The 16,467-nt window shown below is 37.2% G+C and overlaps 1 protein-coding gene across 2 annotated transcripts; it reads left to right on the forward strand.

The window, feature by feature from the left end:
• The first annotated feature begins 363 nt into the window (after positions 1–363).
• Positions 364–15,925, forward strand: LOC107739281 (transcription initiation factor TFIID subunit 4-like). Of its 2 annotated transcripts, none has more exons than XM_016551345.1 (15): positions 364–1,986; positions 4,987–5,126; positions 5,960–6,073; positions 6,204–6,299; positions 6,658–6,780; positions 8,877–8,966; positions 9,386–9,565; positions 10,596–10,740; positions 10,828–10,936; positions 11,778–11,947; positions 12,041–12,171; positions 12,358–12,483; positions 14,123–14,179; positions 14,272–14,382; positions 15,391–15,925. In XM_016551345.1, exons 1-15 carry the CDS (start codon positions 1,281–1,283, stop codon positions 15,556–15,558), a joined length of 2,466 nt encoding a protein of 821 aa, XP_016406831.1. In that variant the 5' UTR covers positions 364–1,280; the 3' UTR covers positions 15,559–15,925. The 2 variants fall into 2 exon arrangements, with proteins under 2 accessions (XP_016406831.1, XP_016406832.1); XM_016551346.1 differs by having other exon boundaries at positions 6,207–6,299.
• The last annotated feature ends 542 nt before the right edge of the window (positions 15,926–16,467 follow it).

The raw sequence follows: 16,467 nt of genomic DNA on the forward strand, positions 1-16,467 counted from the left end.
AATTGCTAATGATCTAATGCACAATGGATAATCAAAATGATCAAAAATGTTTAAAAAAAAACATGACAGCAATATACTAAACTGTCAAGAAAAAAAAACACAACTAAAATGACCACCTGGACACCTGTGTCCAAGAAAAAAAGCTTTTTATTGGTTCATTCAAGGTTATCGATACATTAACTATTTTATTTCAATATTATATTTACATAACGTGCTTGCAAACTTAAGACATTTCTAATTTGTAGTTAGCACAGTGCAATAGTGGATTAAACGCGATTGCAAAAATATACCATGTAACGGAGCGAAGTAAACGTGAGGATACTGTAAGTCAAATGGGGTTGAGCAGGAACCCTGTGAACTATGGATGTAGTTGCACGCGTGCCCTCTATGCCCAGTCACGCTGGCAGAGGTGTGGCGCCTTTTCACGCTTTCAACACAAGACGCTTCAAAACACGGGGCCATCTTGGGGGAAGACAGCCCGCTGTGAAGTTCACCGAATAGCCGCTACGCGGTTTATAACCAACACATAACATCTAAGAGTGCCTCTAGATATACCTAAGAGCAATCTGCGTACAAATCAACGGTTGTTTTTCAACTTCACAAGGTCCTTTTCTCGATGACAGACCGACTCCAACCGCGCTCTCGCTCCGCCAGAATCAACTGACGTTTCACATGTCCCGCCTCCACGCAGGGAGATAACCAATGAGGGCTCCGCAAAAGTCCAGCGTAATGACGTTTCCGCTTCTGCGCGCATGCGCACTGTCATTTTGTGCAAAGCTCCTCACTGTTCACATCGAAGATGGCGGCAGGCTTTGACCTGCTATTTAAGGATTTCTGTATTAAAAGAGTGGGAAAGAAACTTTTTACCGATACTTCAGGTTGTATTAGATTAGAAGTTTCCACATCTTGTCACAATAAGTTTGAGGTAAGCGCCCAGGCAGCCGGAAAACCACCCCGCTGACTCCCGGAAAAGAGGCAATTCAACTAGCTAATGTTGACATTCTGCGAGCTCTTGTACATATGAACATAATGAAAGCTGCTGCTCTTCAAGTGTGCTAGATGATTATCTCTCCCAAGAGCATTGTTACTAGTGGACTTGAGGTGACCCGGGCGCTTGTCAAATCTGTATTGACATTGTGACACGAGACTCCCCTTCACTCACGCTTGTTCCTTCGAAAAGCAACTGGAGGGAAAAGCAGATGAAAACCCAAACTTCCTGAACTGATGTGCCAGAGGCACAGATGGAAGACAGCTAAGGCGATCCGGTGTTTCTTAATGCTATGGTAACTACTTTGATCGGGACGTCCACAGTGCAAACTTTGAACGGAGGCAATGCAATGGATCCGCACACTGAAAGCGGCACTCCAGTGTCCAGTGGCCCATCATCATCATCAGACGACGCTTCAACTTCTGTCCCAGTTGTTAATAACGGGCCCGGGGTGGCGAAAGGACTCGGAAACATCACTGTCGCCCCAAGCCCAAACACAGTGATACAGTCTTCATACGGGAATCCTCCAGCGGCAGCATCCGCGGCATCCAGTGCAGGACCCTCGGTGACAGTTGTCAGGCCATCTATGCAAACTGCTGGAACAGGTTTAACTATTAACGGGAGTAATAATAATAACACCGTTTCGGCGACTGTAGCCAATGTAGCGACCCCGGGAATAACAACTACTTCTACTTCTACTACTACTTCTACTACTACAACGACCCCTCTTTTGATAAACCAGACTCCTGCTTCTGTCCCAGCGAGCAAGTCCGAGGCTACTAAAACTATCATCCAGCCCGCCGGCACCATGACTCTCGGCCCTGTAGTGGCCAAGGGGGCTGTTTTGCAGGGGGTTTCGAGAACTGCAGCTCCGGCAACTGTTGCAGCAGCAGCGGGATCGAGCCCTGCCATCAGGGCCATTGCGCCACAGGTGTTAGCGCCCCGACTCCCTCAGAGCACCCCGGGCCAGAACATCCAGAACATCCAGCTACCTCCAGGTACCCTCGCTCACACCAGCACTCCCATTAAATGTGTGTATAATGATATGAATTTGTGTAATGAGGAAGTTGTAGAGATTTTAACAGCCATCTGTGATCTCGTGCCAAGTTTGTGCGTGCGTATTGTGATGCGCGCGCTGCACTGGAAACATACTGCACACAACAACAGCAGAGCAGTTAAAGTTCCTGAAATTTATATAAAGTATAGTTCTCCCTAGAATTGCACATCCTTCCAACCTGCATAACTTACTTTATTGTGCACAACACAAAAGGAGATGTCAGGCAGAATGACTGCTTCATTCACTTTCACTGTATGGGAAAAAGAGATGCATTTTGCTTAACATCTACTAATGGGCTCAGAAGAAAAAATCCTACAGGTTTGGAACAACATAAGAGCGAGTAAATGATGGCATAATTTTTTAGTGGATAAACTGTGCCTTAAAGCATAAGTTAAAAAGCTTGTTGATATCAACATATCTTCTTCCAAGTGAGTTTTTCCGCCTTAAAATCAACAAATTTTAAGGTATTTTAACTGTAGTAACTGAATTTGAAGAAAATGTTGGGTTAAAGTTTGGCCATTGATTATAGTGCTTGCAAATATGATTCTTTGTTTTGTAAATACGTATTAAAGTTTAGATTCTTCCATTCACTTTCAGTGCTAAAATGTTTAAAATCTAGCTTTCAGTGATTTAATAACTTAAATCTGCTAATATATTCTGGTTTCAGTTGCTTCTGTCTCGCATTCTTCTACCTTTCTTCTCCGTTATGGAGCGTTTTTACACTTCACTTTGAGCATGCAAAATTTCTTCTGACACTGTAACGGTTGTGATATAACATCAGACTCTGCAGCATCTTTTTAAAAACATAAATTCATAATGTAACAAATATAAACAAAATTAAAATGTAAAAATATCACAATCTGCAAAGAGGTGATGGTGTGACTTAATGTTCTGTTGGTCCCACGTCTTGAGGGGGCAGTTGTGGCCTAATGGTTAGAGAGTCAGATTTGTAACCCAAAGGTCATGGACTTGAGTCTCAGTACCGGCAGGGATTGTAGGTGGGGGAGTGAAGGACCGGCGCTTTTCCACCGTCAGTACCACCATCAAAACCCCAACTGCTCCCTGGGCTGCCCACTGCTTCGGCTGTGTGTTCACGGTGTGTGTGTTTGTTCAATACTCACTGTTGTGTGTGTGCACTTGGATGGGTGAAATGCAGAGCACAAATTCCGAGTATGGGACATCATGGGACACCATACTTGGCTACACACTTGATGTGATATGAAATTGCAGGGTAAAATTCACCAAACTAGCAAAATGTTAAAGTTCTAAGTGTGAGTCTTCAGTGTTCGCATACATGCAAATGAAAAGTGTAGTGTGACTGGCATTTTTCTTTTGTCTGTATGCTCTGGTCATTCTAACAAGCCTGTTGTCTGGCTGGACGGAATACTTGACAGATTTTTCTACAAGAGGCCATCTGGATTCTCCGACCAACATTTTCTGTTCAGAACACATCTGTTGGTTCACACGGTAACGGAGATGGAGTGTGTAGGGTTCTCAGTGTGCTGTACAAATATAGGCCACCAACTGCGCTTTATTCTTCATGCCTCTAAGCAGGGCACGGTTGCCAGAATTGACTCCAGTCAGATCAATAGGAAATAGTGTTGGGTGATATGCTCCATAGTAGGCCTGGGCGATAAAACGGTATCGATATTTATCGACGGTACACCTTCTTCGATAACGATAGAAAAAAATGTTCGATATAGCGCACGATATACACGGCTATGAGTGACGCAGACAGCACACACAAGCAAACATGAGAGCTGTGCCTGCATGTGCTGAGGAGATTGTGAATAAAGAATGAATATTAGTCGAATTTAAAATAAACATTTGAATGTTAGGTGTGCATAAGGGAGCGTCATCAGTGGCGCGTGAGATGCGGTGATGATGTAAGGGACGTTGTTGCATTTTAATGTTTTGTTAGTCTAGCCAACGAGACGTGCCGCTGCTACGTTATTCATTCAAAATATGAGAGAAATACAGAAGCTCAATGCGGAGAAGATCTTGATTCGGTTAAAACCGAAACCAAGCCATTCACACAGAACGCATATTCAGCACATTTTTTAGAGACGTAATGCACGTTTTTTATAGAGTTACTTCCTTGAGTTGACAATTTAAATGCGCTGCATTATTTTGTTCATTGCGCCCTCCTGTGGCCTGGGGAGACAAGACAAACGTTTCCTTAAGACCTATTTAATCTGCATATAAAACATAAGAAAGAATGATATGAAACATTATATAGTTGATAATTTTTTTAGCTATATCGCCCAGCCCTACTCCATAGTCATATCGTCCTGTCGTCAGCCTGTGAGATAGCTGACACATGATATTATCATGTTAATTTATTTAATTATTTACTTTCATATTTTCATAGCCAGAGAGTGAACCAACTCTAGGGTAAGGCTAAAAGCAGCCTAATGGTAGTTTTATCTATTAACTAAATATATAAAATATTTTTAATGTGACTGAATTTGTATTTAACTCGATAACAATTTAATAGAAAAATTGTAAGTTCAGTGAAGCTGTCTACACTGTATGATGAATAAATCCCTTACACTTACATTGCACGTACATCTGCATTTGGACAACAAAACTCCGGTGTTTCAGCGATGACTCATCTGAATGCCTCTGATTTGCCATTGCATTCTTAAAGTCAACGGAATTGTGTGGTTATAACACGCAACTCTGTAAAAACGCGGAAAAAATATGATGGAACGAATAAGCCCTAATATTAATTAGATAGTATTACTAGCCTGATGATAATAATAATAATAATAATCGTCTTGCTATCGTCAAAGGTATAAGCCACAGGTCATATCTCTTATCGTCTAGTTCAGTGTTTCCCAACCGGGGTGCCGTCACACTGGTCTAGTTCACTAATGAATAACAATTTACATGGGAAATGATGTCAGCCTTTCTATATGTGTGATGTTTGTGTGCGCAGGTATGGTGTTGGTGCGTAGTGACAGTGGTCAGTTACTGATGATCCCACAGCAGATGTTGGCACAAATGCAGGCCCAGTCTCAGGCCGCCCGCCCTGCTGCCCCCACCAGCACCACCCCTGGGCAGATCACCTCTGCACAGGTAATGCCTTCTGACCGCCATGAACTGAATTGACATCAGCAGTACATATTTCAGAATGATTGCAGAACAATAAATGCATTTGTGGTTATATAGACTTTTTGTGTTATTAATGTTGCATATCAGATGCATGTGTTTAATAATAAGGATTTTTTTTTTCTGCTGGACTGAATGGCTGTTTATCATTTTTGTGGTAGGGCCAGTGACAATTCAGCTTTTCCATGACAGGAATACATTTTTATTTTAAAATATATCAAAACATAAAACTTAAAATTACATTGTAATACTCTTTTTTTTTTTTTTTTTTTTTTATCAAACAAATGCACTCTTTGTAGCATACAAGACTTCTTTCAAAAACTTTTAAATAGTAGTGTAACTCCATTGCAAAATGTGTATAAATTCATAAATACACTATTGTTAGGAAACAGTGGAATATGGTGTGAAATGTCACTTTGTTTTATAATTTTTATCCATTCTGACTGATATGTTAAAAACTATAAGTAGTTTTGAAATGACGACAAATTCTTATCTGTGTTAGGCTAGATAATGTAACTTTGACATTAAATGAGATTTGACAACATTGTTCATTAGATCACATAAATATAATATTTTAAGGCATAAAAAGTAGCGACACAGCACAAGTCCAGAGTAAGTGAGAGTTTTGCCAGCTAGCCCAAAAATCTCTCACATCGGCCCTAGGACATCGCCCAACTTTATTGTTAGGCCGTAAGATAATGAAGTTAGCTATTAACTAGTTGGTTCCATGCTTTTTTAAATTCTTGAATTCATTTCCCTTGTCAGTCTTTGCTTGTTGATGTATACCTGTATACCTGCAGGTGCCTGGAACTCCTCTAATGGCCCGACAGGTGACTCCTACCAACATCATAAAGCAGGGCTCTCCTACAGCCAGCAGCACGGCCACTACCACACTCCAGAGACCACCTGTACAGGTAGCTATAAAAGGCACATCACCTAGAAACAGCCCCTTTAATAATGACAGCAATCAGTTTGTGCTGTAAAGTGTATTTCTAAGGTGGCTGTTATCTTCTCTCTTTATACTCATTCTCTCTGGTGTGTCAGCAGGCCTCCTCTGTGGGTGCAGTGTTGTCAGTGCAGGCAGGAACCGCCCAGAGGACTGTGACTGCTGCCACGGGGACCACTGTCTCCTCGGCAACGGTGAGAGGCTGCACTAACTTAGCAGTCACACAAAGACACGCTGGTTCACAACTGAAGAAACGATCCTGAACATTTAGCTTCATGCTTAAAGTCTTCTTGAAGGGTCTGTAAACTGACCTGGTTATGTTTAATGGCTGGTGAAAATGAGTTGAAGAAATTTCCAAGTGCAAACCTAAATGAACTAACTGTTCTGAGAGTGGGAATCCCCTGAAATCCCCATTTGATGCAAGACTCTTTTGATGCTATTAAATCTTAACCTGAACATTTGTATGCATCCGAGGTACAGATGCAAGATAACCTTAAGCTGCTGCAGACTAAAACTACTTTGTGCTAATGCAATCACTTTTCTTTTTTATAGGAGACAATGGAGAATGTAAAGAAATGTAGGAACTTCTTGTCCACGCTGATAAAGCTGGCCACTAGCGGTAAGCAGTCATCAGAGACTGTCGCCAACGTTAAAGAGCTGGTCAAGAACCTGCTGGTAAGTTTCAGAGGTTGACTGCATGTTTGTGACTGTGAAAAAAGGTTGACATTTTTATCATAAAAGTTTTTTATTTTCTTTTTTATGTAAAAATTTGAATTGAACAGATTCACTTTGTCACTTTGTTGAATGAGTGTTTCATAGTCTACCCCTACAGTGGGGTCCAAGTCTGTGACCATTTTTGGAAATGCTTTGTATTTATTTTTTTATTCATTACTGTTCAAAAGTTTGGGGTCTTGAGGTTTTTGAAAGAAGTCTCTTATGCTCACCAAGGATGCATTTATTTGATCAAATATGCAGAAAAACAATAATATTACTGTACTGTATGATATTATTATTATTATTAAATATTACAACTGAAAATAACCCTTTTCTATTTAAATGTTTTTTTTGTAATTTATTCCTGTGCCATTACTCCAGTCTTCAGTGTCACATGATCCTTCAGAAATCATTCTGATATACTGAGAAATATTTATTTTATTATCAGTGTTGAAAACAGTTGTGCTGCTTAATATTTTGATGAAAAACATGATACTTTTGCTCAATTTAATGTGTCCTTGCTGTATAAAAGTATTAATTTACTAAAAAAATCTTACTGACTCCAACCTACTAAATGGTAGTGTATATATTTAATATAATTTGTAATAATATATTTATTTAATAATTATATATTTAAAGATTTTAAATTTTATTCATACAATTGAACCATTTAGTTCCATTTAAAATTATATTGTCAGCATAACAGTTTCATTAAAAAGTGTAACTGAAAATTTAATTTGAATTTCTGAATAAATTATTAAATCATTTGCCTGCAGAAAATGTACTTGAGCTGCATGTACTCATGAAGTTTGTGTAAAACCTGATGATCATGATGTGCTGTAAAGGATTAGTTCACTTCTGAATTAAAATTTCCTCATAATTTACTCACCCCCATGTCATCCAAGATGTTAATGTCTTTCTTTCTTCAGTCGAAAAGAAATTAAGGTTTTTGAGGAAAACATTCCAGGGTTTTTCTCTATATAGTGGACTTCAGTGGGGTTCACTGGGTGGAAGGTCCAAATTGCAGCTTCAAAGTGTTCTACACGATCCCAGACGAGGAAGAAGGGTCTTATCTAGCGAAACGATCGGTCATTTTCTAAAAAATAATAAAAACTATATACTTTTTAACCTCAAACGCTTGTCTTGTGTAGCTCTGCAATGCGCATGCGTACTCTGTGCAGTCCCATTCGAAACAGTTAGGGTAGGTCGAAAAACTCCCATCTCATTTTCTCCTTCAACTTCAAAATCGTCCTACATCACTGCAGAAGTACCGACCCAGTGTTTACAAAGTGAACGTGCAAAGAAGGTCAAACGTCCTTTACAAAAAACGGTAAAACAGTGATGTAGGACAATTTAGAATGATTTTGAAGTTGAAGGAGAAAATGAGATGGGAGTTTTTCGATATACCCTAACTGTCATGAAGTGAAATGCACAGAGTTCACGCAGAATTAGACAAGACGAGCATTTGAGGTTAAAAAGTATATAAATTGTAATTTTTTTTTAGAAAATGACCGATCGTTTCGCTAGATAAGACCCTTCTTCCTCGTCTGGGATCGTGTAGAACACTTTGAAGCTGCACTGAAGCTGCAATTTGGACCTTCCACCCAGTGAACCCCACTGAAGTCCACTATATAGAGAAAAACCCTGGAATGTTTTCCTCAAAAACCTTAATTTCTTTTCGACTGAAGAAAGAAAGACATGAACATCTTGGATGACATGGGGGTGAGAAAATTATGAGGAAATTTTATTTAAGGATTAGAAGTGAACTAATCCTTTAATGGACACAATCTGTCTTTTTATATAAAAACGATTTGTCACAAATGTACTTAGTTAAATAGAAATAGTAAAGAATCTTATATATTTCTTCTTCATTTTACTCCATAATTGTTCTTTGTTTGACATTTTTTAAATTCTAAAATGTTTATTTTAAATTAATATTTTAATATGGTCTCAGACTTTTGAACCCACTGTATTAGTCATTGGTCGTGGGGGACATTAACCTCTAAATATGCTAAAATGTCCCTATGTGCGAGTTGTTTTTGTGTTTGTCCCCTTAGGAAGGGACGATTGAAGCAGAGGAGTTCACCAGCAGGCTCTACAAAGAGCTCAACTCCTCTCCTCAGCCTTATCTAGTGCCTTTCCTTAAGGTAAAGATCTTAAAATATTATGAAAATTTAACTATTATTGTGATTCGGAAACAGGTAATTATATAGTAATTAATATTTAATAAATTATTCTAAGTGTTTACTAATTGGAGGGAAAATTATTTAAGAGCGAACTTGAAATACAATGTTTATTGAGCAAGCTTGTTATCTTATTTAGCCCTGTTTCACAAAGAGCATGTAAGCAGCATGTTCATTTTGGTGGTTGTGTTAGCGCATTGCAGCTTTCACACTGCCTGCATAAGCCACACAGTGCTGCTTAGCTAAAGCGAATAGGCAAATGGAGTTGCATGAAACCGTTATTTGCAATTGCTTATATGACGATTATTTACCAGCCAAAACTTTATAATCGGGGCAGTCCTGTTTCCCACAATGAATCCCTTCTTTTCCATGTGTTTCCTCAGAGGAGTCTTCCAGCTCTGAGACAGCTCACTCCTGACTCCACGGCCTTCATCCAGCAGAGCCAGGCCCTCCAGGCGCCCGCTGTGGTGCTAACCAGCACCAATACCGCTGGTGCCACCGCCACAGCCCCTCGCACGCTCATCCAACCTGCCCTCAGCAACTCCAGCCAGACTGCCTCTCTGGTAAACACAGATCTACATGCATAATTTACCTGATGTGTTGTTTAGTGAGACTCAAGGACACTGTTGGGATTATTAATGCTTAACAGCACATTACAGGTAAAATGAGGTGTTTAGTCTTAATTTACACTGAGCTAAATAATTGGAGTTTAAATTATTGAATGGTAATGCCTGTATTTGCCTTGCGGCAAAGTAAAAAATCACTCTGAGCAGTGTCAATTAATACAAAAGAAAAACATCATATGCATATTATTAACTGATGTTTCTTACACATTGGTGTGGGATATTGACTGTTGGTGACAAAGAGTTTTTTACGTTTTTTTGCCTGATAATACGGATAAAGGACAAGGGTTAGGAATTGTGAACTGGTTCTTATTCAGTACCGGATTCATTAAAAGGAACTACATGATTTTTATGACACCGTTTGATTAATATTTCTTGAATGTCTGCATTTTTCACTAAAGTGGACAGGAACACCCTTTTAAAATGCTATGATTGTGTTTCTTGGACTGCATCAACAAACTGGTATAGACACTGCAACGCAACTGGTCAGTCTGATTCACGAATACATTTTTTCATGGTTTATGTGTACTTGAAGATCATGAGACTTAAATCAGTGTTAACGTATGACAAGTGTAGTTAAAGATACACATTCAAAACAGTTTTGTTGAAATAAAGGGTAATGCAATTATAATAACATGAGGTTAAATTCATTTTGAGGCCCGTTTGAGCCTCATTTTAATTGATTATTAAATTAGTATTTAATAATAATAATAATAATAACTGCTATTATTATGATACAAACAAATAATACTACTATAATTATTATTAACATATATTTAAAAAATATATACATGATCAATAATAACAGTAATAAATATGAATTCATATATAAACAAATATTTAAAAATAAATATACATGATTAATTCCGTCAGCTGGCCCAAAATTCTCACATCCATCTTTGAGTCTTGTAAAGTACATTTTTTCCCATATGGTTGTAATTATAGAATGGCATTCAATGTCGTTGTTCAGATATTGCAGCCTCCACAGCAGGGGGCAATAGTGAAGCCCCCTCAGGTTACCCTGACAACCACTCCCATGGTGACGCTTCGGGGTCAACCCCACGGCCACATAGTGGTGGGTCAGCCTCAGGTGCAGCTCAAACAGATCCAGACAGGTGAGTGTGTCCGTCAGATCCATCACTGCCTGTTTTGTGTTTCATAGTGTAATGACACAAAACATAACCTCTCTCTCTCTCTTTCAGTCGCTGTGAAGCAGGGTGTTGTGAGTAGCACTAAACTGGCTCCGGGCTCCATGTCTGTAGCGTTAGCTCAGAAGAATAAAACAAAGGATGGTGCGGGAGGAACTTTCAGGTTTTCGTTGTGTTCATTTAACTTTTCTGCTGCCATGTAAAATAATGAACAGCAACGTTTCCATTACAAGACATTGTGCACAACATGAGTAATACACAAAGTTTGGCTAAACTGATTGTGATGAAAAGATCTTGCATTTTCATTGTTTAATTCATTTCAGGCTGTACGCAGTCGTTTGTGTGTAAATTATGACCGTTACAGTGATATTATCATGACCATGGGTCGCATAACAGTGTAATATTAATTTTTATACTGTGAACCAGTGTTATTTTAGTATTATTGAAATACTATTATATTATTTACTATTTTCAATTAGCTATTATTTTTATATTTTATTTTATATTTTTGTATTTTATTTTATAATTTTTATATTTCTTTTTAAGTTTTAGTAATTTTGTTGTGCTTTTGTCAGCTTAATTTTAATTTTAGTAATTTAGCGGTGAAGCCAACATTTATACTTTTTTAACATTTTGACATTTAAGTTTTTTTTTTAATCTAATATTTTTATTTTATTTCAATTAATGAAAACAATTTTTAGGTTGTAATTTTAGTTGACAATAACAACACTGCACTGAACATATAAATGATTAATTATGAAAAATGCATAATTTACCTTTTAAGAGTTCTAAGTATGATATTTATTTACAATATATTAATAGATATATTACACCGATGTATTATATAGTTTTATATACTTGAAAGTATGGTAAATTGTCATTAGAGCAGTTAGGGCATGTTTAGTAGGCATTTAGAAAGTCAGTTTTGCAGCATTTGTACAATTAGAGAAACAGACTCTCAAACTCTTTCTAACATATATACTTATATGTCTAAATCTGTACAGGGATGATGACGACATTAATGATGTGGCCTCAATGGCAGGCGTTAATCTTTCGGAGGAGAGCGCTCGTATCCTGGCCACCAACTCGGAGCTGGTTGGCGCAGTCACGCGGTCTTGTAAGGATGAACCTTTCCTCACCGCCAGCATGCTACAGCACAAGATACTAGAGATAGGTGAGACTTCTAGTTACGGCAAAATCTTGTATTCGATTTGACTAAAATGTACTGTTTACCAGAGCTACTAGTTGTTGTCCTGCATGTGGTCAGGCCAAAGGTTTGGAGTGACAGAGCTGGGTCCAGAGGTCGTGAACATCATCTCTCACTCCACTCAACAGAGACTGCAAAACCTTCTAGAGAAGGTCTCATTGATCGCCCAGCAAAAGAACATGACTTACAAGGCAAGTCTGCTATATTTCTTTACCACACTTTGTTAAACCCTGGATGTGTTTCATTTAAGTCAGAATTGGAATTATGAATCCAGAGGCTGTTGCGGGTTTTTGGTCTCAAAAGCGCTCCATCCTTTGGGTGCCAGCTTTTGTTTTGAGCCTGTAAGGCTGTGTGTAATGTTAATGATGTGTGTGCAGGAGGATAGTCGGTACGAGCAGGTGGAGGATGTTCGCTCTCAGCTGAAGTTCTTTGAGCAACTTGACCAGTTGGAGAAACAAAAGAAAGAAGAACAGGAGAGAGAAATTTTAATGAAAGCAGCAAAGGTCAGTAAACCACCTCCAGCCATAATCACACACTCAGCTTTAATACTGCTTATTTAATTGCAATTTAATACTTAATATATTGAATACTTACTAATTTAATACTTAAGTTCAGAACAGGTTCAGTCTAAACTCTTCCAAAAAATGTTTTTCTCTCACACTACAATGGATTTGATTTTTATGAGGGCTGTTGATGCTTGCGATTCATTAACTATGATTAATGGCGTTATTTTATTTTTAAACAAGATACGTCATGATTCAGTGCATCACAGTATATGGATTCCAATATGATATTGAGCATAAAACAAGACTCAGTGTGTCAGGGAGAGAGTGAATCTGCAGTTTTGTTCCAATCTCTCTTGTGTTTCACTTCACTTTTGTCCAGTACCACATCAGTAACGGCTGCAAGTGCACTGAGTTTAAAAGTTGATGCTTATTTAGACACAAATGTAGGAAATTATATACATGAACATACAAATAATAAAAAAAAGTGATACTTGAAGTATCAATGCAGTATCATTAAAGAAGTAAAGTAATCATACCGCCACCATTTATATCAATAATAATGTGAACATCAACGTGAAGGTATGCAGGCTAGCATTACTTATAATTGCTTGTAATTTGTTAAGATTTAATGATTTCATTTATGGTGTTAATTGTTGTTTGCTAAATTTCAGGATTCTTTTTGAATCCTGCCTTGTCAAACTTAAACATCTCTTTCTTTCTCTCTCTCTCTCTCTCTCTCTCTCTCTCTCTCTGCAAAAACATCTTTATACATGTACACTACTGTTCAAAACTTTGGGGTTTGGTGGGTTTTCTTGTTATCTTGTCTTTATTATTATTATTATTTTTTTTAGATAATTTTATTCAGCAAGGAAAGACTGATTAGTAAAGAAAAAAGTGATGGTGAAGACTTCTTCATTCTTACAAAAAGTCAAACAAATGCTGTTTTTTTGTACTTTCTATTGTACCACGGTTTACACACAACCTTCAGTATTAATAAATATTTATTGAGCACCAAATCAGCATGTTAGAACTAGAAGAATGATTTCTGAAGGATCATGTGACACTGAAGAGGAGTAATGACTGTAGACAATACAGCTTCACCATCACAGGAATAAAGTACATTTTAAAATATATTAAAACAGGAAACCGTTATTTTCAATTCTGATAATATTTCACAATATTGCTGTTTTTGCTGTATTTTTGATCAAATAACTGCAGCCTTGGTGAGCTTAAGAGACTTCTTTCAAAAACAGTACAAAATCTTACCGTGCCCAAACGTTTGAACGGTAGTGTAAGTGTGCATCTAAAAAGTGTGAGAAAAGTACATTATTCGTGTGAAACTTGCATGTCTCTTTGTGTGATTAAAGAGCACTTTTATGAATTGACCTTTGTCCCCTGTCTTTATATGCGCTCATGTTTAATCCACACAAATTGCAGGACCTTATTATTACTCATTCTTTTGTTTCTTTTCTTAAACCGGAATTTAAAAAAACAAAACAAAAGCAAAAACATGAAATTAATCATGATTAAATATTTGAATTGATTGACAGCCTTAATTTGTACACAATAATTTGATTCCAGCAGATGTCTGTGTTTTGACTCTTGATCCTCTCTAATTGCTATTTATGTTTTGCAGTCACGCTCGCGACAAGAGGACCCCGAGCAGCTGCGGCTGAAACAGAAGGCCAAAGAGGTAAGATGGCACACTTGAGATGTTTATCTTGTCAGAGGACCATTGTGTTTGATTATGGGTCAGAGCTGATATATGTATGCCTGTGGCTACAGATGCAGCAGCAGGAATTGGCTCAGATTCGACAGAGAGAGGCCAACTTGGCGGCTATTGGACCTAGAAAGAAAAGAAAACTGAATTCTCCTTCGCTTGGGAGTGACGCAGAGGTACCAAACATCTCTTCCTCAACGTGGCAGTCAGCTGCCCTCCTCCTCATCTCCTTCTGTGCCTCTTTGTGCCCTCTTTAAATCATTTAGCACCTGTTGGACAGGTTTGAGATGTCGAGTTGTGCTTCAAGGGTCGTCTCAGATTGTCACAAATGGCAGATAGGACAGTCTAAAGGCGTAGTCACAGCCATTTTCAGCAATTTTTTTTTACACAATTTTAAGTATATATTCACATATCATGCTATTTATTGATTTATTCTTTTTTGTTATATGATCATTCACATTTTGCAGAGAAAAACTTCAAAAATTTATTTAAAAAAATAATTCTATATCATGCTATTTATTTATTTTTTTAATTTATATTTTTATATTAATATTACAATATATTATCACTTTCAGAAAAATAATTGCAGTACATTTTAATTTAAATATTTATTTATTGAAATGTTATCAAACACATTTTGAGCAAATTATTACCATTTATTTTCCTGTTTTATGCTATTTTTTTCTTATATTATTTTTATACTATTTATGTCATATATTATCATTCACAAATTTGAGAGAACTTCACAGTTTGAAAATACTTTAAAAGTATAATTCTATATTGTTATTTATTTTTATTTTATATTAGTTTCTATTTTTTTAAATTAAATTAATATTATATTACAATATAGTATCATTCACTTTTTTTATTTATTGTTTATATTAAATTATAAAAAACAATTATTAAAACACAATTCTATAAATATTTAAAATATATAATTCCATATTGTTATTTATTTTTATTACAATATATTTTCGTTCACATTTTTCAGAGACAAAAAACCTGACTAGTTCTGGTGCAAGAAATATATATATATATTGTAAAATTCAATCTTATTTTCTTTTCTTCCTCAGAACTGTCACTATTAGATTACTCCTATTTTTTGAATCTACCAACATTGGTATTAAAATGTTCGTTCAAACAGATTAGCATTGTTGTCAAAGTTCATGTGTGTGTGTTGACAGGGCTCAGGTTTGTGCGTGAGTGCATCCGGGGGCTTAAATGCAGGAGCGTCGAGGCAGTACACTCGCCAGCGCATCACGCGTGTAAACCTCAGGGATCTGCTCTTCTGTCTAGAGAACGAGAGAAGCACCAGCCACTCACAACTGCTCTACCGAGCCCTTCTCAAATAGCAGCTAGCCTATGTCCTTCCCTCATTTCAGTCTTTAGGGCTCTCTTTCTCATTCTTTGTCTTTTTTGCTGTTATTATCATTCTTTGTCATTCCCTTTTTGTCTTTCTTTATCGCTCTTTCACACTTTCTGTCACATACTCGCACATACAGTGATGCATTTTCCTTTACTTTCTCGAGCAGACTTGTGCTCTTCTTTTTTTTACTTTCTATTGTTTTTCTTTTTTCTTTCTCTTTTATTTTGCCTTGTTTTTAGCTTCCTTCCCCTTTTGGATTTTACTCTGCAAAAATTGTGTTAAAAGAAAATTGCAATTATATATATCATGTTTTTCATAGAAGGTGGCTTTGTAATGTGCAAATTACCCATGTAAAAAAAAAAAAGAATTCACAGTGGAACTACCCATTCATTTTATATTTGTGTTTTTATAAAGATGTTTTAATAAATAAAAGTGGACAAAGTTTCTATTAAAAAACTTGGTGGTGTGCTTTTATAATACAATTAGAATCCCTCATTGCTAGATTCATTTTAACAAATAGGACTGTTCACTTTAATTAACTGATTCAAATACATGACTCGATTCGGTTGAATCACGAATGTTCCCTTGCCCACAGTTTTTGGTGTTGTGAGTGTTCTTTTCGATATAACATTTATTACTAGGTTTTATGTTTAATGTGGCGGTCACCCGAACTCAACGTTTTACTTCTCTAACACAATGCGAAGTGGTTCAAACGAATGATTCAAATAACCAGTTCAAAAGAACCATTGGTCCGTGAAACGGACATCACATTGTTGTTCTCTTGCTGTGCACTAGATGGCACTGTAGACCTTGGTTCATTGTGACTTTGCATCTAGACTGATTTAGACCGCAGCATTCTGCTAGACATAAATGCTAGCTTGTAGCTGAAAATGAA

Source organism: Sinocyclocheilus rhinocerous, unplaced genomic scaffold, assembly GCF_001515625.1.
Source record: "Sinocyclocheilus rhinocerous isolate Xijiao unplaced genomic scaffold, SAMN03320098_v1.1 scaffold14, whole genome shotgun sequence".
In the NCBI taxonomy this organism is placed as follows: Eukaryota; Metazoa; Chordata; class Actinopteri; order Cypriniformes; family Cyprinidae; genus Sinocyclocheilus; species Sinocyclocheilus rhinocerous.